The sequence below is a fragment of the Rhinolophus sinicus genome, chromosome 14 (genome assembly GCF_057876585.1).
Source record: "Rhinolophus sinicus isolate RSI-liver-muscle chromosome 14, RSI-T2T, whole genome shotgun sequence".
Lineage (NCBI taxonomy): Eukaryota > Metazoa > Chordata > Mammalia > Chiroptera > Rhinolophidae > Rhinolophus > Rhinolophus sinicus.
This window is the reverse complement of record NC_142514.1, coordinates 181,304,347-181,328,923: the sequence shown is the minus strand read 5'-3', so window position 1 is coordinate 181,328,923 and position 24,577 is coordinate 181,304,347. Positions and strand designations below refer to the sequence as shown.

Sequence of the window (24,577 nt, the reverse complement as noted above, 5' to 3'; positions counted from 1 at the left end):
TTTCCTTATCCCAAGATCAGATACACATCCATCTATATTATTTTAAAATTTGTTTTGTGGTTTTGTATGTTCCATGTAAGTAGTACTGATTTCTAAGCATCATTAACATGGTCATATTTACAGGTTACAGCCGGGAGATAGTTTCAAGAGGTTTTAGTGACAGATAATGTCTACCTTTCCCAATTAAAAATCTGCAAGTTCATCAACATGAGGGATTTTTTTTTCCCCATCTAAAAATCTTTAAAAATTTTTATTATGAAAGTAATTCATATTGGTAAAAACTTAATTAAATCATATAACAAAATGTAAAAGTCCCTGAATCCCAACCCCCAACGGTATATAATATATAACAATTTGGTGTATTTTCCTCATATCATACATCGTGTATAACACATTTTGCTTACAAATGTATAACAATGGATTTTAAGCAAAAATGGGGTTAACAATGTTTTTCAAGTTAATTTTTTCAATTATTTTCACATCTGCTCACGTAAGTCCACCTTGTTCTAATGGCTGTATCTACGTATGGATATAGTATAATTTAATTGGTTCTTACTAACGGTTGTTTAGATTCTTTATCCAACATGAATTTCAGAGGCTGGAAATTGTCCCTTAATTTGCTTGCTAAGGAAAATGGCTCTTTACCAAGCTCTTTGTAACTGTTTTTGTGGGGAAGATAAAGAGTTTTTGTTTTGAAATCCTGGGTGGCACAGTCTCAGCTTTGTCACTGTTAATTGTGTCGCATAGGAGGGCCCTGGTTACTGCGCTGGTGGGGGAGGAGGAAGGGGAGCAGCCCCGCCCTGGAGAGGCAGCTCTCTTCCTGGCGCCTCCTGCGGGTGCCCCTTGCTCCTGGGGGAATCACTAGCTGGCAACTTGATACGACCGGATTCCCGGGACTGAGGATCCAGCTGAGTGAGGGAGCCATCACTGCTGATCCTTTTACAACAGGAGGCGGCAAACTGTTTCTGTACAGGTACAGGCCCAGATCGTGAGGAGTTAAGTTTTTCAGGCCATATGATTTCTGTTGCAACTCTTCAACCTCTACTGTTTGGAGACAAAGCAGCCACAGACAATATGTAAATGCATGGTGGCTGTGTGTCAATAAAACTTAATGGACACTGAAGTTTCAATTTCATGATTTCATGTGTCACAAAATATTATTCTTCATTTGATTTTCCCCCAGCCATTTTTTAAAAACGTAAAAATCATTTTTAGCTTGCATACAAAAATGAGCAGAGGTACAAATTTGGCTCGTAGATTACAGTATTCTTACTTCTAATTTTGTAACATGATTTCTTGAGTTCTTAATTTTGATTCAGCTGAGTTGGTTTGTGTACGTCACTAAGTAATTGTTCCTCTAGTTAGATTTTAGTGCTAGAGGGTGAATTATTTATATCCTTAGTTCACGGCCTCTGTCCTCACTTGTCCCTGCAAGAACCCCAACTTCCTTTGTTTTTATTTTATTTTATTGGGGAATACTGGGGAACAGTGTGTTTCTCTAGGGCCCATCAGCTCCAAGTCATTGTCCTTCAATCTAGTTGTGGAGGGCGCAGCTCACTGGCCCATGTGGGAATCGAACCGGCAACCTTGTTGTTCAGAGCTTGTGCTCCAACCACCTGAGCCACCGAGCTGGCCCCTACTTTTAACCTTTTAAACCGTAATTACTTTTGCACCAACCTAATAGATCTTGTTGTCATTGTGATAAGATTGTTTTCTATGTACAGGTCTCCGTTCATTGACATTTGTCTAGAACACAGTAAGCGCCTCGTGCCTGTATCCACGGCTGCTTATTACTTGACACTGTATCACTGATGTTCAAGCTTTTCCAATCAGTGGCCTTCCTGAGGGCTGGATCCTTGTCTTTATGTCCTTGCTTATTCGTGGAGACGCCCAGTTAAATTCCTCTTTGAGGATCCTTGAAGACCCCCTAACTCTCATCAAACAATACAGTTTTTTTTTAAATTCAATTCTGGAAAACAAATAGATTCATAAATTGCAACCATTGTCCATTGTTCCAAAATATGTTCTCAGTCAGTAAGGTCTGGGTGCCTACTTTTTGGAGGATAAATTGTAATTACTGCATAAGAGAACATGATTTATCTGTAAAATTCCCGTGAAAAGATTATTTTCCTGCCATAGATGATGCTTCTTTGCAGTTTTAATGTTCCTGAACTGTCACTGACCCTGATTAATAAGCATCGAGTTGCGATCGCCTATTCCCACTGCCCGTCGTTTTTATCCCAAGGACATCCGTACAAGGGCGAGGCCTTCTTCCCTCCTGACCTTTGATGGAATCTCTCAGTCAGGCCCACAGAGCTTGGGGGGGGGGGATGTGGGCAGACCCCTATGCACTGAAGGGCATGAGGCTGGAATTGCTTATGAAGACTCCAGCAAAGGACAGAGGGGCTCTGTCTCTAGATATTCTAAAGGGATGGTTTTCTCACTCATTAAAGAGATTTAAGGTTGGCTTGGACCAGGGAGGCTCTCACCCCTGATTCTGGCCCAAGTCGGAATACCCCCTGCCCCCACCACTTAGCACACTGCTTGTATTGGCATCTCGTTACTGTTGAATGAAAGTGATCTTGAACCTCTCCGACCTGGTCTCAACCTCTGCTCCATGCTCCCCTACCAGGGCGGGGCTCCCCTACCGGGGCAGGGGCTCAGCACCCTCCCTACCATCCCTGCTCACTCTCACTACCCCCCACACATGCACTGTCATATAAGAAACATGTATTTGGTCTTTGTCCCCAGTTCCTGGCACAGAGTAATTTCCTGAATGATTGGCTGAAAAGAGTTGTTTTTATTCATAATAAGCCCCTTTCAACCATACCTGGGTTTATGCTAATGAGGAACCAGCAACCAACCTGTGATTAGAGGCCTGGAGGTTGAGCTAATCACTAATGGCCAGTGATTTAATCAATCGTGCCTATATAATGTTGCCCCCACAAAACCCCTAATCTGAGGGATTGGTGAATACACGGAGGTGCTGGGAGAGTGGTGCACCGGGGGCACAGGGGGTGAGGAAGGGGATGGAGCTCTGTGCCCCTTCCTACATACCTCGCCCTGTGCATCTCTTCCCCTGGTTGGTCCTGTGTTGTATCCTTTATAATAAACTGGTGATCTTGTAAGAGTTCTGGGAGCCACTCTAGGAAATAATTGAACCTGAGGAGGGGGTCGTGGGAACCCCTGATTTATAGCTTGTTGGTCAAAGGCACAGGTGACAACCTAGACCTGTGATCGGCAGCTGAATTGTGAGGCGCAGTCTTGTGGGACTAAGCCGATAACCTATGGGTCTGCGTTCACTCTGGGTGGGTAGTGTCAGAATTGAGGTAAATTGTAGGCCACTCAGTCTGTGTTCACTGAGGATTGAATTGCTTGGTGTGCAAACCCACACATTCGGTGTGAGTGCAATATAGAGAGTTTTTCTTCACACACACACACTCTCACACTCACACAAACACACACACTCTCTTATCCTTAGGATAAGCAGCTAGGAAGGCACTGCCGGAGACCGAGTCTTGGTCAGGTCCCAGGCTTGGTGGAGGAGTGTGTGTGGGACACCCTCCTGATTTGACAGCCTCTGGCAGGGACCCCAGCCTTTGCCACCTGGTTCCAAAGTCTCGCTCGTACTGCCTCTAACAGCCCTGTTCTTGGTTTTGCAGCCGGAGCCCAAGCCTGGAGATCTGATTGAGATTTTCCGCCCCCTGTACAGACACTGGGCCATCTACGTTGGTGATGGATATGTGGTCCACCTCGCCCCCCCAAGTAAGGGCGCCCAGGGCCTTCACTGTGCTGGGGTTGGGAGGAGAGGGAGATGAGGAAGCTGTGGGCAAAGGTGACCCAAAGTTCTCCTCAACCACTGACTGGTGGTTGGTTCCCAAGGGCTACAACGAAGCAGTTTGGTGTGGGGTGATGGTTTTCAGACTCTGGTCCTTGGAACCCTAGGGCTTCTGTAGAGGGGCTGAAGTGGGCTTCCAGGGGGTCGTTCTGCTTTTACAGTTTTATATGTTATGGCTTTATAGAAAACACATCCAACTCTTAAGTGAAAAACTCCCTGAGAGGGCACAGGAGTTTGGGCAGCAGACTTGGCCATGAAATCCTGTTTCTACTCTCCAGCCTCGGTTTCCTTATCTGTAAACTGAGGCTAAGAATACTGAATTTGGAGAACTGTTGTGAGAATTCCCCACCCTGTTACTTAACCTTTTTACTTAAACTGAGGTATAACATAAATATAGCAAAATGCATGAATACATAGTAAGGTGTATAGTCAATGAATTAAAAAAGATGTGTCCATCCCTGTGACAATGACCCAGGTCAAGATCTAGAACATTTCTACTCCGGAATGCCTCTCCATATTCCCTTGCCTTCCCCAGAGGCAGCCACCGTTCCAGCTTTTCTTGCCATGGATTAGTTTTGCTTGTTCTAGAACCTCACGGAAGCATAATCACACAATCTGTGCTTTTTTGTACCTGGCTTCTTTCATTGGGCCCGTGTGAGTCACTGTGTGTGAATACCAGTAGTTCTTACGTTTTCATTGTTGTGTGTTTACTGTGTGTGAATATACCTCAAGCTGTCATCCGTTCTTCTGCGGATGGAGATGGATTGGTTCCATTTTGGGGCTGCTCTGCGTGGGGCTGTGTGGACATTCTTGGACATGTGCTTTGCCCGCAGCTTTGCTTTTAACTCATGGCTTCACCCTGTACGTATAAAGAAATCTGAAATAACCAGAGTGGAAGTCATCTTCCCTGTCCCTGATTAACCAAACCACCAATATCTGCACCCACACAATCTGCCTTTTCTTCTACTAAAATGCAAAAAGCGCCCCTGCCTTCATTTAAAGAGCAAGCCCCTGTGTGTGGGTCCTGGGCCCCTCTTCTTACTTGCATACGCGCTTTGCTTCTCAAATTCCCACGTCCTTTTGTGTTGTCATTGTCCCCCTTTCTCCGAGGCTGTTCCTTCGGCACAGAAACCACTCAGCTTCACATCCCCTCTCTCTAACTCTCCACCGAGCAAATTTCTTGTCTACTGTGGCGATCGCCTCCCATTCTCTCTTCGGTTGCCTTCGCCAGACTCTCTTTTTCACCCCGCTCCTGGAGCAGCTCTTATCAAGGCTACCGAAAGACCTTCCCCATCTTGACAAAGCCGAAGGTCAATATTCTGGTCACAGCTTACTTGACCTCTTTCTGCCCTTGACCTGGCACGTGCCTTTCTTCTTCTCCCACTGACTCCTTCCTTCTTGGTCTCCTGTGTGGGTTCCTTCTGTTCTCCCATATCCCTAACCCTTACTCTCCCCAGGTGACCTCAGCAGGTCCTCTGGTTTCCAGTACTTTCTATCTGTTGATGTGTCCTAAACCTACACCTTCAGCTTAGGACTCCCTACCCAGCTTCACACTTGTACAACCTCCTGACTGCTTGGGTGTCTATGCCATGCCACTAATGGAAGGCTCCACAGGATGACACCATCCGGCTGCTCAGGCCCCAAATCTAGAATCATCCTTGACCCTTGTCACCCTATCAGGAAATCCTGTTGGCTTTATCTCCACAGCAGAACCCAGATCTCATCACTTCTACCATCTTCTCTCACCTGAGGCCACTGCAGCTCCCGATGGTCTCTCCTCTTGCCTACTTACTGTCAGCCCCTCCTTTACTGGGCAGCCAGCATGATCATCTCACTCCTTTCCTTAAAATTCTTAGATGGTATTTCCACCACACATAGAATAAGATTTAAAGTCTGTGCTGTGTTCTGTGGGGCCGGGCGTGGGCTGGCCTCTGCCTGCCTCTCTGACCCTCATGTTCCTCTTCTGTCCTCTTGGGTCTCTAGACCTCAGCCGCACTGGCCTCCTTGCATCTCTGGGGCGTGCCACACTCTTTCCTTCCCAAGGTCTTTGTTCTTGCTCTTCCTTCTGCACGTGGTGCTCTTCCCTGGATCTCAGCGCAGCTGCCTTCTCTTCCTCATTCAATTCTCAACTCAAAAGTCCCTTTCTGGGTGGCCCTCCCCAGTCTGAGCTAGAGCAGCCTCCCCGAGACCTCCTCTCCCAGATTACTTCACTTAACCTAACCCATCGCATTTGCAGTACCTGAAAGTACCTTATTTTGTATGTGTGGTCATTGTCAATGTCCTCTCACTAGAATGTGAGGTATTAGAGGGCAGGTGTGCTGTCTAGTTCATGCCATTATCTCCAGCATCTTGCACAAGGCCTGGCACATAGTAGGGCTGCAGTATCGATTACTGACTGCACGGAGTAGGTGGAACTAGTAGAGGGGAGGCAGGGGAAGACAGGGCAGGGATCTGGGGGGACAGCTGTGCCTCTGACCATTGGGTGAGTGATGTTCCTAAAAGGGAAAAGATGCTTCTATATGTTTCTTCCCATTCAAGCTTCACAGGAATCATGCAAAGTAGGTCAGGACTTACTGTCAGTCTGCTGTCAGACCTCATGCTACTGAGAAAATGGTAGAAATTAGAGTTGGAAGGAAGCTTAGAGAACAAGGCCAATAATAACAACAGCTAACACTTGCTGGGCACACAGGTTGCGCCAGGCACTGGTGAGGGCACCTTACCTGGTCAGCTCCTATGCAGTACGTAAGAACAGGTAGGGACTGTTATTGTCCTTATTCTACAAGGAATCTGGGACTCAGAGAAGTTAATCAAATTGCTCAAGGTCACACAGCAGGTAAGCGGTGAAGGTGGGACTTGAACTCTGGCTGTCTGACTCTTGATTCTGTGCCTTTAACTATGATGGTATACTGCCTAGTCTGACGTTCCCCAAAATTCAATCATCAGTTGTTTTCTATATCCATGTAACCTTTCTACGATTGTTTAATTAGTATTTTCTTTAATAGACTAACTTTAAGAACTGAAATAATTCTTTTCAGAGGAACTTTAAATTACTATACTGATGTGTGTTTAACGTGTATCAATTTTAGTGTGTAATTGTAGACTCCCACAGTGTTGGCTCAGCAAGGTTAAGTGACATGTCAAGACCACCAGTGAGAGAGCCAGAATCAGAATCCAGAGCTTTTGACCATCATCCCGTGCTCTATCGTACCAGCTACCAGGTGGAAGCCAGTGTGCAGAGTTTAAGGAGGCCCTCACTCTTAGGAGTTGACTCTGTGTTTACTTGCCTGGTCCTGAGAATTGGCACCTCCTGAAGTTTTGTGCTTTAGGCATCTTACTTGCCTCACCCCAGTCCCAGCCCTGCCACCCAGCCCCCCTAGGGGCTGAAGCTCACCTGGCCCAATTCCCACACTGACCCTCTTCGCAAATTGGCCTCACACACAGCACTATCTTTTATTTTCTCCAGTGAACCCCTCAAGCACTTCTTGCCCTATTGGTGGTAGCAAGTCAGAAGTCCCCCGATTTTCTAAAATCTCAGGACTGTATTCAGGGCAAAGGGGTTTAGTCCTTTTTGGAAAACCAAGCAGAACAGGATCTGGAGTCTGATCAGCCCCTCCTGCCATCACTTGCTGCTGTCACATGGTGTCACAGTGGAAGGTGTCCTGCCCAGTGTAACAGGTCATTGTATGTGTGGTCATTGTCAATGTCCTCTCACTAGAATGTGAGGTATTAGAGGGCAGGTGTGCTGTCTAGTACATGCCATTATCTCCAGCATCTTGCACAAGGCCTGGCACATAGTAGGGCCGCAGTATCGATTACTGGGGAGAGCCTGGGGGTTCTTGATCTCGGTAGGGCCACAGTGGCTCTTTGAGGGAGAGGGAACCTCCTTTCTGGGTCCGCCCCTACTTTTTCAGCCATTGTACCCAAAGTGTGTCCTCTCTACAATGTGCAGGTCGGCTGCGCGGGAGGGATGCCCAGGCCTGCGCTGGCCTCAGCTTTCCCTCCACACCGTCCTGGGCCTCCTATGGACCCTAGACTTCCTTTCTCTGAGGCAGTTTCGTTACTGGAGCTATGTTGCCCCTTCCAGCTTCTCAGCCATAGCCAGGCTTGTGCCCGTGTACCCATTGGGCCTTCCTGGCATCACATTTAGGGGAGCAGCTGTGGGGTTTTGGTCCCTTTGCTCCCAGAAGGGTGAAAACTACTTCTGCAAATCCACTCATCCTTTCATCACTAGTCAAGCTTTGTGTGTGTCGGGAAGTGTAGCCATGATGGAATCACAAAAGGTTCATTCTATTACCCCAGGGAGATGGGTGTGCTCAGAGCCCATATTTGTATAACCAAGAGGGCTACTGAGGTGTCACAGGGGGCAGAAGGCTAGCTTCTCTATGTTAAAAAAAAAAAATCCCGATTAATCATGGAACTTCTCTACTCCTCATTTCAGATAAGGAAACCAGGGCCCAAAGTCCACAAGCACCTTCTCCCAAGCCACACAGCATGTGTTTAACCCTTCTCCCTTTTCCCTTCCCCATCTGCTCATCACTTTGTGGGTGGTGCCAAGCGTAGATGTCTGCTTGGGGGGCACTCCGAGCCCCTGGGGGCCGGCCCAGAGCCATTCCCTCAGTTTCCTCTGTGTGAATCCACAGGTGAAATTGCGGGAGCTGGTGCGGCCAGCCTCATGTCCGCCCTGACTGACAAGGCCATAGTGAAGAAGGAACTGCTGTGTGATGTGGCCGGGAGAGACAAGTACCACGTCAATAACAAACACGATGACAAGTACCCACCGCTGCCTCCCAGCAAAATCATCCAGCGTGCGGAGGAGCTGGTGGGGCAGGAGATGCTATACAAGCTGACCAGCGAGAACTGTGAACACTTTGTCAACGACCTGCGCTACGGAGTCCCCCGCAGTGACCAGGTGCGTCCTCAGCCTGTGTCCCCGTCCCCAGGAACCAAACCATTCCCTCAGCTGACAGTGGCTGGGCATCAGTGTGGGCCGGGCCAGGGGGGAGACAGATGCATGAAGGAGACAAAAAGCAGAGACAGAACCCCTCCCTTGAGGACGGGACAGTCTGGGTGGGCATGAGGGTGGGACAGACCTGTAAGTCGGCAGTGCAGACCAGTGCAGTTAGGAGGTGATGGCCAATCGTGTGAATCACAGCCATGACGGTCATTCCCTGTTGCTGAGCCCTCCCTTGCTGCTAGGCCCTGAGATCGCACCTTAGCACAGCCCCGGAGGTTGGTTTAATCATCCCCACTTTACAGATGGGAAACTAGGGCTCACTGTGCTCAAGTGACTTGCTGGTGACCATTTATTTCATCAACCAAATCTGTGTTGAGTCTCCAGACCTGGTACTTGCCTTTTCCTGGGAATCTGCAACTATGCTGATGGGTAGCCAAGGTGGGATTTGAAGCCCAGGTCTGTTTGAAACAGCTTTTCATGCTTACGAAACGCACTTTCCTCAGCCCTGCTGTAATTCAAGGGTTAGTCCAGAAGGCCCCAGGGGATGTGGTTTTGTTTATTTACCTAGTTTGATTTTGTCTGGGACCCCTCTTTTCTGAATCACTTTTTCTGTTGGGTAACTAACTTCCTTCCCACCCTCTCTCACTGCCTCCTCTCCCTTTCTGCACCTTCGATACCCTTTTTTTGGTGTGTGTGTGTGAGATCAGAAAAGTTCTTAGATGCTTGTTGGTGCAAGAGAACATACGTTTTTTAAAAAATTGAATGCATTACTTCATTGTCATCTAGCTAATGCTGTTGTCGAGAAGTCTGAAACGTTCTGAGTTTTTGATGCTTTATATGTGATCTATTTTTTTCTTTCCAGAAGCTTATAGAATCTTTTCATATCTCCAATGTTCTGAAATTTCACTATATATACATGGGTGGGTCTGTTTTCATGTATTGTGGTAGGCCCTTGATGACTTCTTTCAATCTTGAAACCCCATTCCTTCAGTTCTAGGAGATCTTCTGTTTCTCTTCTCTCTTTCTGAACTGTGATTATTCGGATATTGGGCCCCCAGACTGCTCTTCTGAGGTCCTTATTTTCTCTGTTCTGTTCTCTATTTACTTTTTTTAATTAGAAAACTAACATTTATTTGTAGATTAGTATGTAATAGAAGTTTTTAAAAAAAGCCAGCAGTGAGAATATAAGCATAAAATAGAGAACCTTATGCTACATAAATCTGTTTTCATCATTGGTGAAATTGCATGACAACTGAGGTTCTCATTCAAACACATGCCTCTACTGGTACATTTCCACACTCCTATGCAGCAATGAACTGCAAATAAAAATTGCTGTGCAAACTTTGGAAGCAATAAGATACTCTATGAAATTCAGGGTGCTACATTAGAAAGATTTGGTAGATTTACAAAATATCTCCTAATTATCTCATTTTATTTATTCTTCATTGATTGTTAGATAAAAGAACAGATTAACAGGTTTATATAAGTAGAGCATTTTGTGTCGATACAAAATTGTTACATGATTTAGTAAAATACATGTCACTAGACATGAATGATATTTAGAGCAATGTAATACAATTCCAAATTTGAGATAGTGAAATAACTGAGAAATAGTTTTTATCATTTACTCTTTTTATAAATAATAATTCAACTCCTCCTGCAAAATGGAACAATACAAATTGGACACATCACACTTTTCTTCCTGTGGCTTTAGCCCTACGCACTATCCATCCACTTGAAAGGGCAAAACAATGACCACACAACAGTAAAACAGTGTAAACAATTCTACGGAACCCGTTCACACAAAATGAAACCAGAATATACTACACAACAAAAAGCGGTGCTATCTATACTGTTTACAAAGATTTCATTTTCTTAGCCTTTCATTTCTTAGCCTAGGATGATTCTCTGACTTTCCACCTACCTAAATATGTTCAGGCTTCAAAAGCAGGTATGTTTAGTAGGCTTTTGTAAATAAGCCTTCTTATTGAATAGTACTTTTTGCAACAGCAGCTAGGAGCTACACTCATAATGAAGTCTATTCTGCATCAGATAAAATATTAAGATAGGTAGAAATTGAAGACGTGGCCAATGGTAATACATATATTACATAAATATGGATAAGGATATTATTTTTAAATTACTGTAAATATGAAAGCCGAATTTCTATACAAATACTTTATACCCATTTTTATTTTGTAATCTTTCATCATCTGAATTCAATTGCTTTCAGAATAACGCTATTCTTCTTTTATCCACCCAGACCATTTGTGAAAGTGAAGAAGCACATTAGAATTTCCTTTTTCCCAAAAACAATTCTGGGGCTTACATCAGAGAAACTGTGTGTAGTGTAAATAGCTAATTATCTGTAGTCTGATAGAATTTCAGTTGTCCACTTAAAAAAAAAAAAGACAAGATTACTTAGCATTTCTAATGAGGGACAAATTTTTCTCTTTTATAATATTCTGATTAAAGACCATGTAGCCCATTTTCATGATCAGCACAGTGGCTGGTCTGGACCCATCAGCCTGTGCCAAGAAAACCACCAACGGCATCTGAAGGTAGCATTGACTCTCGGGCAGATCATTTTCACTGTAAAATTTGCACTACCAGGTCTTACTAGATACCACTTTCTTGTATTTAATCAAACTCTTTGATTCTGTGCGAAGCATGACCACAAACAATGGGGTTAGTAATGTTTTCCTCGACAAAGTATCTTTGTTTATTTTTTAAAGATTTTATTGCTGATGCAACTGGTTCCGACAAAGTATCTTTTGTATGAACCCGTTGCATCAGCATTTCTTCTTACACGATGAGGTTCTGTAAAGAACTAAGGGCATATTGTGCCCCTTCCGTCATCTGCAAACCATTTCTCCTACCCTAACACACGGCTTAGCAAGAAAAACACTACATGCAAGTGGATTCCTGCAGGCTCCCTAGCAAGTTAACAGAAGCATGGCTGCCACAAAGCCGTGCCTAATTACTTTTAGGGAAAGATTTAAAGACTGAACAGCAGTCAAACCTCAGGTCAGTAGCTTCACCCAATTTTGTCATCATATGTTGTGGCTGCTGAGAACATGGTATCTTAATCCCACTGGTGTATTTCCCGACATCTCACACAGCTGTGCTGGACATGTGTGGCCCAGATAAGCCTGGCCAAGCATGAAGATATTGGTAGGTACATAGAGAGATAGATAGATGATAGATAAATAGATAGATAGATAGATAGATAGATAGATAGATAGATAGATAGATAACAGATAGGGAGATAAGGAGATAGATAGAGATAGATATTTATATAGCTATGTATAGCCATCGAAGCCTCCAAATTCTTCTCTGCGTTGGTCATTTAGGAGTTTTGGCAGCCACAACATACACAATCGAGGCAGGCTGTGTGGTTAGAGTAGCAAGGGCCGTGCTGGCTGTGTCACGTAGGGCGGTGGGTTTTAGGTATCAAGCCCACATTGTCATCCTTTTTATTCTTGGGATTTTTGGTCACTGTCTTCATTCGACTTCTTGGCATAAAATGATTAAGAATCTTTTCCTTTGCTGTTCTTGATTCTGCTTAAATGCCTGGCGTGGCTTTCAGGTGAGATTTCTTGACCTATGTTCATGGCACTCTTTTATGCCTTCAGTGGGAAAAAGTAGTTTTGCTGACTATGGCCATGTGCCTTCACTGGAACAGTTGCCATGAGCTGAAGAGAGAGTTTGTTCTCCCTTTGTATTGTCACAGAGCTGGGCCCTAGATAATGCTAGAAACAAAAAGAGGCTGAATTGTTCCCACTGAGTTTTGTTACCTTCAGTGTTGCTGCTATAACATGAAGGGCAGAAATGGTGGATATGAGGACGTCACGGCGAAGAGCCTGGGAAGGAAGCCGGGGGAAAGGGTCCCTGGATAGACTGGCCTTCTAGCTGGACTGCAAATAAGGGCAATAGACATCTATGTTGGGAATGATTTCTAAGCTTCAGAGTGCGTGCTCGACACTCACTAACAGAGGCTCTTTATCTGCACTAAATCTGAAGCTCTCAATGCCATTGGAGCTCAAGTCCATGACCACCACGTTTCAGTTCAGTGGCAGACTGTCACGTCCTTGAGTTGTATATGAATAGCTGTGTCTATCAAATGTACTTGAGTGCTGAGGTGAAAGAAGAGCTAGCTATACCAAATGGAATCCGTAAAAGCTTATTAAAAGTAGACAGGTCCCCAATATTTGAAACACCAATAGCGATGCTCAGTGCACTTTTAGGCACTTGAGATGAACCAGATGGAAGGTCAAAGGTAAAGGGGAATGCTTCAAACGAAGTGAGGGATGAATCTGAGCTGTGGAAGTGTGTGTTCTCTCAAAGCAATGACCCATCACTGAACACAGCCAAAATGTTCATGACTTATTTCATTTGATTCCCCTCCTCTGTGTTTCCTCTATTATCTCTTTCTGGAATGGCTATTATTCAGACCCTGGACTGCCTGGATTGTTCCCTGGTTTTGACCTTTGGCTTCTGTTTTGTATATCTTTATCTTTTTGCTATTTATTCTGAGAGACGTCCTCAAATTAATCTTTAACGTTTTTATTGAGTTTGTCATTTCTATTGTACTTTTATTTCGTAAGGACTGTTTTTATTCTCTCAATTGTCTATATATATGTATATATATATATGTATATATATGTATATATATATGTATATATATATATATATATATATATATATATATATATATATATATATATATATATATATAAATATTTGGAGGATGCACTATGTTCTCTTATTCTCTAATGGCAGTTTTTAAAAAGACACTTTCTGTTCTAGATACGGTTTCTGTTTCTCCAGATTGCTTTTCCCCCCGTTTGTTTTGCTCTCTGTCTTCTATTTTAGAAGTCTTCCTCAGAAGTCTGGTACCTTGGTTGTACGCACATGATTAAGGGTCGGGGGCTTGCTGAATGGAAGCTCTGAGTAACTAGGAAGCGGCAATGGCTTGTTGACTTTGAGTTTCACTTCTGGGTGATCTGAGTGGGCGGTTTGGGAATCCTCAGTATTGATGTCCTTTGTTTCCACTTCGGCTAGTCAGATTCCCCCCAAAAGTTTTCCTGACTCTTGTATGGAGGGTAAAGTTCTGGAAGCAGAGAGGGGCAGGAGGGCCAAGAGTCTCACACTTGGCATGTTTATAGCCGCTCAATCCCTTGTTTTTGGCATGATACCCACATCCTCACATGTGCTTCTAGGTTTCCAGGCTCCCAAATCTTCTGTTTGACCCTCTTCAGAAAATAAACCTTCAGATTCTGTTGTGGTTAAGGAGGGCGCCCAGAGACCTAGCTAAAGCTCTCTCTCTCTTTTTCTCCCACTTCCAGAAGTACCTGGTGTTGATCTTTTCCCTTTCTTTCTTTTTTCAGGCTATTCAAATTATTTGTTTCATTTTTTTCCCCTCCTTTTCTGCCTCCCTCCCCCCACTCCGGTTCAAGCCATTGTTTCTCAGTCTAGTTGTGTAGGACACAGCTGCGTGGCCCATGCTGGTATTATGAGCCTTGCGCTCCCCCTGGCTGAGGCAATCGGTTGCCAGCCGTCTGCTCACGGCAGCACAAAGCAGCCCACAGCCACTCACGCTGTCCACCAGCTGCTCCTGGCAGCACACTAGCTCACGGCAGCTCACCCCGACCTCCGGCTGTTCACGGCAGCCCAGCTTCAGGGTGAGCCGTTGTTCACAATCTTAGCTGTAGAGGGTCCAGCTCAGTGGCCCATGTGGGAATTGAACTGGCGACCTCGGCGTTAGGAGCACAGTGCTCCAACCGCCTGAGCCACTGGACCGGCCCAAATTATTTATTTCATATTGAGTGAGTTTTGGTAGTTTGTGCTTTTCAAGGAATTGGTTCATTTTATCTAAGTTCTCAAATTTATGTGTGTAGAGTTCTTTGTATTCTTATTGTTCTTTTAATGGCTAGAGTCTATAATGATATCCTGTTTCATTCCTGATATTAGTCATTTGTGTCATTTCTCTTTTTTCAGTCTAGCTATATAGGTTTGTTAATTTTATATGCTTTTTCAAAGAACCAACTTCTTGTTTTTTTGATTTTCCATAATAATTTTGTTCTTTCAATTTCATCGATTTCGTCTCTTATTATTTCCATTCTGCATCTCCGTGCCCACTGCAGCACTGCTCGTGATACTTTTCTTCTATTCTATTGTAAGCATTTGGTGCCATAAATTTCCCCTTTAACATTGCTTCAGTTAGGTCTCCAAAATGATCACATGTTGTACTTTTAGTTCAGTGTATTTTTTTACTTCCCTTGAGACGCCTTCTTCGATCTGTAGAGTATTTAGAATGTGCTCTGTAGTTTCCAAGAGTTTAGAAATGTTCGTGTTGTCTTTCTCTTATTAATTTCTAGTTTGATCCCACTGTGGTCAGAGAACAAACCCTGTATGCTTTCAATTCTTTTAAAGTACTTGAAGTTTGCTTTCTGGCCCAGGTGTGGTTTATCTTGGTCTTATGCTCCATAAGAGCTTGAAAGGAATGTGCATTCTGCTGTCATTGGATGGCGTATTCTATAAATGTTGATTAGATCCTTTGGTTGATGGTGTTGAATTCTTCTTTATCTTTGCTGATTTTCTGCCTGTTTTTTCCATCTGTTGTTGAGAAAGCAGTGTGGACATTTCAACTATAAATGGGTATCTACTTTCCTTTAAGTTCTATCAGATTTTGCTTCACAAGTTTCTCAGCTCTGCCATTTGGTGTACACACATTTAGGATTCATAGTGGATTAGCTCTTTTTTGTTGTTGTTAATTACAAGCATTTTAAAAATGAGTTTCAGGTATACAAAACAATATAGTGATTAGACATTTATATATCTCACAAAGTGATAACACCAGTAAGTCTATTACCCATCTGGCACGGCCCATGGTTATTATAATATTATTGTATTATTGACTATATTCCCTATGCTGTACTTTATATCCCCATGATTATTTTTTCAATTATAGTTGACATTGAGTATTATTTTACATTAGTTTTAGGTGCACAGCATAATTGTTAGGCATTTACATATTTTATGAAGTGATCCCCCAGTAAGCCTAGTACCCATCTAACACTATACATAGTTTTACAATATTATTGACTATATTCCCCATACTATACTTTACATCCCTGTGACTATTTTGGTGATGATCTTTTCAAGAATTCTCTTGTATAATTATGATTGATCCTCAGCTTTTCCCACTGCTGCCTTAGAATTTGGTGTTCTCTGTGTCCTTGTGGACTCATGCCTAAAACAAACGGCTCACTTTACTTGTAGTTGAGTTTCAGGAAGGAGTGAAATTTGATACATGTTCAGTTTTTACCTTGAACCTTACTCTTGCTTTTGCAACACTGTTTTTTCTAATACAAGCAATACAAGTTATATATCCTCATAATTTACAGTCTAACATCGCTACTACTAATAGTTGAGTCATTTAAGAATATGTAAAGAGCACCTCTGTGCCTAGCTGGGTGCTTGGGATACAGTGATGGACAAGACAAGAGAGGTCCTTGCTCTCATGGAGGTCAGAGTTTTTTGAGTATTCAATAGCAATTCCTCCTTGATTTCACACTTGCTTCAAGGGCTCCCCATTGACCAGCCAAGATCTCAGCTATCCTGTCCTTTTCATCTCCCTGTCCTTTTCACAGCCATCCTCTGGGGATTGATGTGCTTTAAATATCCACAGGGTAAACTGAGTTTCCCTCTGCAAGCCCAGGTACATTCCTGGGCAGCTGGTTCCATCCACCAATTTTTTCCCCAGCCAGCCCTCTTCTCAAACATTTTCTTTGTCAATATCTATTGACTCCTGAGTTTGTCAAGGAGGTCAAAGGGCATGTGAGGCTCTCAGAGCTGAATGTTCTTGTTGAATACTTGTATACAGCCTGTACTCAGATTCCTGACATACAGTCTGATCTACCCTCTTCTGTCTTGCAGGTCAGAGATGCTGTGATGGCAGCTGGCATTGCAGGAGTGGGCATGGCAGCCATAGGCCTCATTGGCGTCTTCTTGTCAAGAAACAAGCAACAAAAGCAATAAGTTGAAGAGACTGTCCTGCTAGCAATTACTTTATACATTAAGGGGGTCTTGTTTTGCTAGAGGTTTTGAGATTTGGTTTATGAATTTCATTCTGTTTTTTATAATAAGGCTTATTTTCACAGAATTAAATAAAGCCCAATAAGGGAGGATTTTATTGGGGGAAATGCAGCAAGAACTGCCTGGTGTGAAATCCATTGAGGGCACAGCTGGGCTCTGTTCCTGGTGATGCCAGCTTGTGCCTTTGCCCTTTGGTGACTTCCTATCACTTTCTCTTTGTGAGATGCATTCTTTACCGTGCAGGAAAAAGTCCAACTCTGGTTATCTCAAGTAATGGGCGTTTTTGTTTGTGAGGGTACACGTAGGCAGCAAGGGAGACACACCTGACTGATATACAAGAACAGGAACCATAGTATAGCCAGGACCTTGGCCTAGAACTAGACCTGGGATATCTTCTAGACTCAGCAGTCTGTAGATGTTCAGTGGAGTTCAAACCAAACCAAAGCAAACCAAATCAAACCTCCGCCATAAGGAAAATCAGTGCATGCTCTTGCCAATCTTGTTAAAACTGCCCTTACCTCCCTCTGCTCTCCACATCTTTCCTCTGCCTTGTTACGTCCACCTCCCTCCCCCAGCACTCCTGCTTTCTCACCGCTTGGGCTTACCATGACCCTCCCCCCTCCAGGTCTCTGATCCCACACTTCCTCCTGCAGCCTCTCTTCCCACATCAGCTCAGCTCCATCTCTTCCCAGCTACCTGCCAGATGCTCCTAGTTCAAGTTCCTGAGAGAATCTGATTGGCTCAGCTCATCACATCCTAGCTCAGCCTGCTGATTGGCTGCTATTGGGTCCGGTGACCCCACTAGGCCAATGAGCTCTGCTTGATGGGGTCGGGTCACATGGTACAAGGTTGTCTCAGACCCTATCAGCTGGGGGTGTAGCAGGCCTCAGGCCTGACCTCCCTTCTGCGTAGCCCTTCATAGGGGAAAGGAGTGACCTCTTGTGGCTAGTCCCTTGAGGCTTGCTGCTACTGCTCACGGCTTGCCAGCTGTGCAGAGTGACCATTTCACTGAAAGGGGCTTTGGTGGGTTCCTCAGAAATACTCTGCTGGGGCTATGAATGTTTCCTTCATCAGCCCTGGTTGTCAGGATACCATCTATTGGAATCCTGGTCAGGACTGTCAAGGAAGAGGAAACTGAATCTCTAAATTTAAGTAGAGTTCTATTTAGGCCTTACTGAGGGCTAGCCTGGAAACAGTGCTCTAACTTGGGGGACGTGAGAGGCATTTATATAGGCAAAAAAGTAAACAAAGTTACATTTAATACATTAGGATTTACAATTAGAGTACATATGCCTCCATGGTTAACAGTTTTACATCAGATGGAAGGGATGCATAGAAAAGATAAGGTTGAGTTGCTTCTGAACCTTCTGGCATGGGGAAACTGGGAGCAGGGTGTGGAAACAATAAAATTACTTGGAAACTCTTGAGGTGAACCTTTGATCAGGATATAGGAAGAACAACTTTCTTGTAATCATTGTCTTTTAGTGTTGCATCATTGCATGGTGGATATGTGCCTCACCCCTATGGTTGCCTTAGTAAGGACTTGTAGTGAGGCTCTTTGTTCTTCCTTGGTTGCTGATTTAGTCAGAGGACCTTAGGTACCCTTTTCTTTCCTCAGGACTTACAAATGGCTCCAGGCCAGCTCCCTCCTGCTGGGCCCACATCTAGTCCAGGGTAAACACATGCCCATCCACTCCCCAGTGTTGATATAAGAATAGTTTTCTCCGGTGCAGTTTCCTTTCTTTTTGTCTGAGCTCTATTGATATAATATCTCCTGCCAGTTCTCAAGCTCCCCAAACCCAAGGGACACAGGCCACATTCAAAGAGTGGGTCTCTTGAATTCCCTTCTCTCACATGGCAAAAGGTGATAGGGCTGCCTCTTAAAGATCCTCCAAGAAAATGAAGGATGTTGGCTAGGTCAGTTGGGATTAGTTAGGCCCATTATGTAAATGGAGCATGCTGGTTGTCAAAATGGATTGGTTCCTTTCAAGATGAAGAATGCAGGTGGTCTAGTCAGCACGATGAGGAGGCAGTAAAATCCATATCTGCATATGTAGCAACTGTTGACCCATAATGTTTGTTGTTTGGCCTTGTGCTGAGTTCAGCAACAAGCCAGCAACTTAACAGTAGTCCCAAGAGGTGAGACATAGGCCCCATTTCTTCAGTGGCCTCTTGACTCCATTTTAAGTGACTCTTAGCAATGCTTATTCCATTTTACGTTCTCCATTCTCAAAACACAAGAAAAGATAACAAAAGCGCCGTTTCAATTAAAAAAGAAAGAAAGATAAATTACATACAAGAAGTGGGATGTGTAGAAATAACCAAATAAGATGGAAGAACTAATTGCAAATGTATTGGGAGTCACCCTAAATATAAATGGGCTAAACTTGCCAAGTAAAAGACATACATTACACTGGATTAGGAAACGAATCCAGGGAATACAGTTTACAGCAGATACACTGAAAATATAAGGACACAAAGATTGAAATGAAAAAGATGCACATCTTGTATGACAACTAGTCTGATGTCTTAAAAAAGTTAATGTTTTCAAGAGAAAAACTGAAGGTGTGTGAAAACTGTCTTAGATTGAAAGACATGTTCTCCAACAACCAAAGCAACCAAATGTAAAAAACAACTATAAAAGCAATTTAGAATAATTGGGGAAATGAGAATATGGACTGGTTATTCAATAATATTAAGGAATTGTTAATTTTATTAAGTGTGATAATGGTATCAGGTTCATGTAAACACATGACCAAATTAAAAAAATAGATGAAGATAAAGCAAATACGGTAAAACAGTAAATTTTAAATCTAGGCAGTGGATATATGTGTAGTCATTGTACTAGTCTTTCTAGTACTTTTTACATGTTAAAAATTTACATAGTAAATAACTTAGATATCTGAAATTTGAACTTGAAAATTTAAGTAAAAGAAGAGTTTGAATCTACTTCAATAAATTACATAATAACTTAAAAACTAAAAGCAAAAACATATGCTAGGCAAATACTAAAAACTGATATACTAACTAAAAGCAAGTATATTGATATCAGAAAATATAGGCTTTAAGGAAAAATTATTGCTAGACAGAAAGAAGATAAAAAATGTGGCATATTAAGAAATACATTTGGTCTTTGTCTTTGGTTCCTGGACAAGCTCCTAAAACCCTTGAATTTCCTGAGTATAAGAATATATTTTGTTATTCATAACAAGCTCCCTATGGATCACACCAGAGTTTGTGCCTCATGAATTGACTTAGAGTGGGGACCCTAGACAGCCTTAGGATGGGGCTGGTCATCAGAAAGACCAAGTGATTAGAGGTTGGCACTTTTAGGCCCACCCACTGATCTCTGGGAAGGGGAGGGAGGCTGAAGATTAAGCTCTATAAAAACTCCTAAACCAGGAGACTTGATGGGCTTCTGGGTGGTGAACACATCGGGGGTGCTGGGAGAGTGGCATGCTTAAGAGGGCATGCACCAATATATGGTGATGGAAAGAGAACTGACTCTGGGTGGTGAACACACAATGTGAGATATAGATGATGTAATACCAAATTGTTCACCTGAAATCTATGTAACTTTACTAAGAATTGTCACCCCAATAAACTTTAATTTAAAAAAAAAAGAGGGCATGGAAGCTGCTTGCATCCCTCTGCCTCGTTATAGAGAAAACCACAAGCTCAAAATGGTATCACTCATGCTAAAAGCCCAAAATACCAAACCTAGATTTAATACCTGCTCTAATTGCAGTTTCAACTTTTCGGAAATGGAATCTTAATCAACTAGTCTGGAATTTTCTGGTCAAGTACCAGCAAGGTAATCTGTCACGTGGGCCTTTTCCACCACCGTTCCCCCCATTCCTCCCCTCCTCCACAGAAATAAGAGGCAATCTGCGTGATAAAAATCCTTGTTGTTCCCTTCCCCCAAAAGTAGATGTCCTGGCCCCAAAATTATCCTTTCTTTTCCTTTGTTAATAGCTCCCTTGCTTCATCCTTCTGCCAATAAAAACCTTCCATGTACAACCCCTCAGAGCACCCTTCTACCTGCTAGACAGGATGCTGCCCGATCCATAAATTGCTTAATAAAGCCAAGAAGACCTTTAAATTTACTCACTTGAATTTTGTTTTCAACAAATGTGAAAGTCAATATACTAGTCATGGTTCTCCAGAGAAAAAGAACCAATAGGATCTACAAAGGCCTGACAATTAAGTTCGAGAACTTGTTGCAACGATGTTGCTAAACTTTTTTGATATCAGAGGGATTATTCATTATGAATTTGTACCAACTGGGCAAACAGGTAAGCAAGTTTACTATTTGGAAGTGCTGAAAAGGCTGCATGAAAAAGTTAGATGAAAACAATCTGAACTTTTCACCAACAATTCATGGCTCTTGCATCATGACAATGCACCAGCTCACACAACAGTGTCTGTGAGGGAGTTTTTAGCCAGTAAACAAATAACTGTATTGGAACACCCTCCCTACTCACCTGATCTGGCCCCCAGTGACTTCTCTCTTTACCTGAAGATAAAGGAAATACTGAAGTCATTTTGATGACATTCAGGACATCAAGGGTAATACGATGACAGTTCTGATGGCCATTCCAGAAAAAGAGACCCAAAATTGCTTTAAAGGGTGGACTCGGTGTTGACGTCGGTGCATAGCTTCCCAAGGGGAGTACTTGGAAGGTGACCATAGTGATATTCAGCAATGAGGTATGTCGCACTTTTTCTAGGATGAATTCGTGAACTTAATTGTCTGACCTTGTAGATAGATGTAGGTACAGGTACAGATATAGATATATGAGGAAATTTACTATAGGAAATGGTTCATATGGTTATGGAGAACAAAAAGTCTTGCAATCTGCTATCATCAAGCAGAGAACCAGGAAAGCCGGTAGTGTAATTTTTTCAGAGGCTGAAGAAGTAAAAATAAGGTGGTGGAGGCCACTGGTGTTCAAGGGCAGAAGAAGATGGACATCCCAACTCAAGAAGAGAGCGAGTTTGTACTTCCTCCACCTTTTTTTAAAATTTAATTAATTAATTAATTTATTTATTTATTTTATTGGGGAAGGGGTACAGGACTTTATTGGGGAACACTGTGTACTTCCAGGACTGTCTTTTTTTTCCCCCAAGTCAAGTTGTTGTCCTTTCAATCTTAGCTGTGAAGGGTGCCATTCAGCTTCAAGTTGTTGTCCTTTCAATCTTAGTTGTGGAGGGCACAGCTCAGCTCCAGGTCCAGTTGCCGTTGTTAGTTGCAGGGGGCACAGCCCACCACCCCTTGCCGAAATCAAACCAGCAACCTTGTGGTTGAGAGGACGCGCTCCAACCAACTGAGCCATTCCGGGAGCTCAGTGGCAGCTCAGCTCAAGGTGCCATGTTCAATCTTAGTTGCCGGGGGCGCTGCCCACCATCCCTTGTGGGACTCGAGGAATTGAACTGGCAACCTTGTGGTTGAGAGCCCACTGGTCCATGTGGGAATCTAACCGGCAGCCTTCGGAGTTAAGAGCATGGAGCTTCAGTCGCCTGAGCCACCGGGCCGGCCCTTCCTCCACCTTTTTGTACTATTTAAGCCCTCTGTGGATTAGATGATGCCTGCCCACACTGGTGAGGCCAATCTTCTTTACTAAGTTTATTAATTCAAATGCTAATCTCATCAGGAAACACCCTCAGAGACATACCTAGAAATAATGTTTTACCATCTACCTGAGCATCCCTTAGCTCAGTCCAGTTGACTCATAAAATGAATCATCACAGGCAAAAATACAAAGGGGGGCAGAGCACAAGGCTCATAATACCAGCATGGGCCAGGAAGCTGGGTGTGGGCCGGGATCATTTGTGAAGCCCACAAATGGACACATGGACCAGGGAGAGGCAAAAATTTGTAAAGGAAGATAGTTTATTAGAGTCAGGGGAAGAGGTTGCAGCTCCCGAGTGGAGGGGGGAGGGGAGGGTCCCGAATGGCAACGCCCCATGACTGAGGCAAAAGCTCTTACTTTTATACCTTCCCTTGCCTGCTTGGGGAAGGGTCTGGGCCTTCTAATTGAATTCATCTATCAGGTTTGTCCTGTTTGCCCATCTTTGTCCGGCCAGAAGGGACTTGAGATTATTTATTAACCTCAAGGCGTATTGTCATGTCCCTGTCCTGGAGTGAAGGAGACATTCCAGGACCTGGAGTCTCAGGATATGTCTTCTTTTTATTTATTGCATCAGGGATCCCCCTGTCTACCTAGCAATCATACTAACTAACCTGTGTCACTGTGGTAGTTTTGTTTCTTTTTCTTTTCTGAATAAACTGCTTTTTTGGTGGATTGTCTGGAGAGTTATTTTGGCCAGTCGACACCGTACAAATCAATAAGAAAAAGACAACCCAAGAGAAAAGTGGACAAATATATTGATGGATCCTTCAGAGAGGAGTACATACAAATGTTCAATAATCATAGTGTCGTGCGGGAGACCCTGCTCGCTGCGCCATGTGTCGTGCGGGGCGGGACTCTGTCCCCACACATAGAAATGTGAATTAAAAGATCCTGTTGTCGATGAAGAAACATCCAGCCTAAGAGTAAAGCTTAAGAGTTTATTTGAGCCAAAGTGACAATTGTTGGGAAGCAAAAATCTCAACAAATTGAGAAAATGCTCCACAAAATGGCGGTTTGCAATTTATTTGAAACATAGACTCAAAGGAGGAGAGTTACATGAAATCCATTGGTGGTAGATGAAGGGGGTGAGAGAAAGCAAAATGGGAAATCTCTGGGATTGGGTAAGAGTAAATTGGAGAGACAGGTACTTCTTTTACATAGGTGGTACAAGATAGTTAATAATTTACAAAGAGATGTTAATCAAGGGACAAGAATAACAATGAGGGACTCTGTACTTTCCTGCTCAGGTCCTCAAAAAGGGATTGCTGACATTCCAAGGATGTCATCTTAGATGCAAAAAGACAATCGACAGGCCCACTTAAGGTGAAGATTGACTTTATGAAGGAAGCTTCCGGCTAGAGATGTGACTTCCCATCATGGCCCACCTTGGTTATGAAGTTTTTTATGTTCACACCATCTCATGTGGTTATTTACAGTTTCCTAAGTTTGTCAGGTTTAACCTGTGGCTCCTTTTCCGTTCTCACTGTGCTATAGCTAATGTGCTGACAAATATTTAAAAAGATGTTGAGCAATTGCAACTGCGGGGTGCTGCTGGTGGGAAGCTAATTTTATATTCTTTCTCTAATAAAGCTGGAGATCATACCTTACAAACCCAGCGACTCTGCTTTGTGACTCTTTCGTGAGTGATAACTTCAATTTGGTGGGTCACAATCAATATGTTAGAAGAAGTAAATGAAACAGAATGATAGAGAACAGAATTTATCAGAGTAACTCATCTAGATTTTGGTAAGACTTTTATTTATATACCTCAAGCCTATATATATCCTGATACATTACAAAATGTATTTCTTACTGTGGGTCTTCGTTAAGAAGGTTTGCAAGTCTCTGCTTAGAAAAGCCTCCAAGTGCACTAGGAAGCTTGTGGGGAGATGCTCACGGCAGATTAGTCTCTAATGGTGATACACTGGGAACATTCCAATAGCCATTGACAGAAGACAGGATAATTAAATTGTGCTACATTCAATGTGAACATGAATGAACAATGCTATCGACGTGCAACCTAATCTTGGGGAAAAAATAATCAAGTTGTAG

The 24,577-nt window shown here is 43.3% G+C and overlaps 1 protein-coding gene across 2 annotated transcripts in view; it reads left to right on the top strand.

Moving 5' to 3' along the window:
- PLAAT3 (phospholipase A and acyltransferase 3) overlaps positions 1–23,197 on the top strand; it is a 32,898-nt gene extending 9,701 nt beyond the window's left edge. For both annotated transcript variants that reach the window (XM_074336519.2, XM_074336520.2), the window contains exons 3-5: positions 3,663–3,765; positions 8,479–8,747; positions 16,734–23,197. In XM_074336519.2, the coding sequence (XP_074192620.1) occupies positions 3,663–3,765; positions 8,479–8,747; positions 16,734–16,835 (474 nt within the window). In that variant the 3' untranslated portion in view covers positions 16,836–23,197. The remainder of the gene's footprint in view (positions 1–3,662; positions 3,766–8,478; positions 8,748–16,733) is intronic.
- Positions 23,198–24,577: the final 1,380 nt, after the last annotated feature.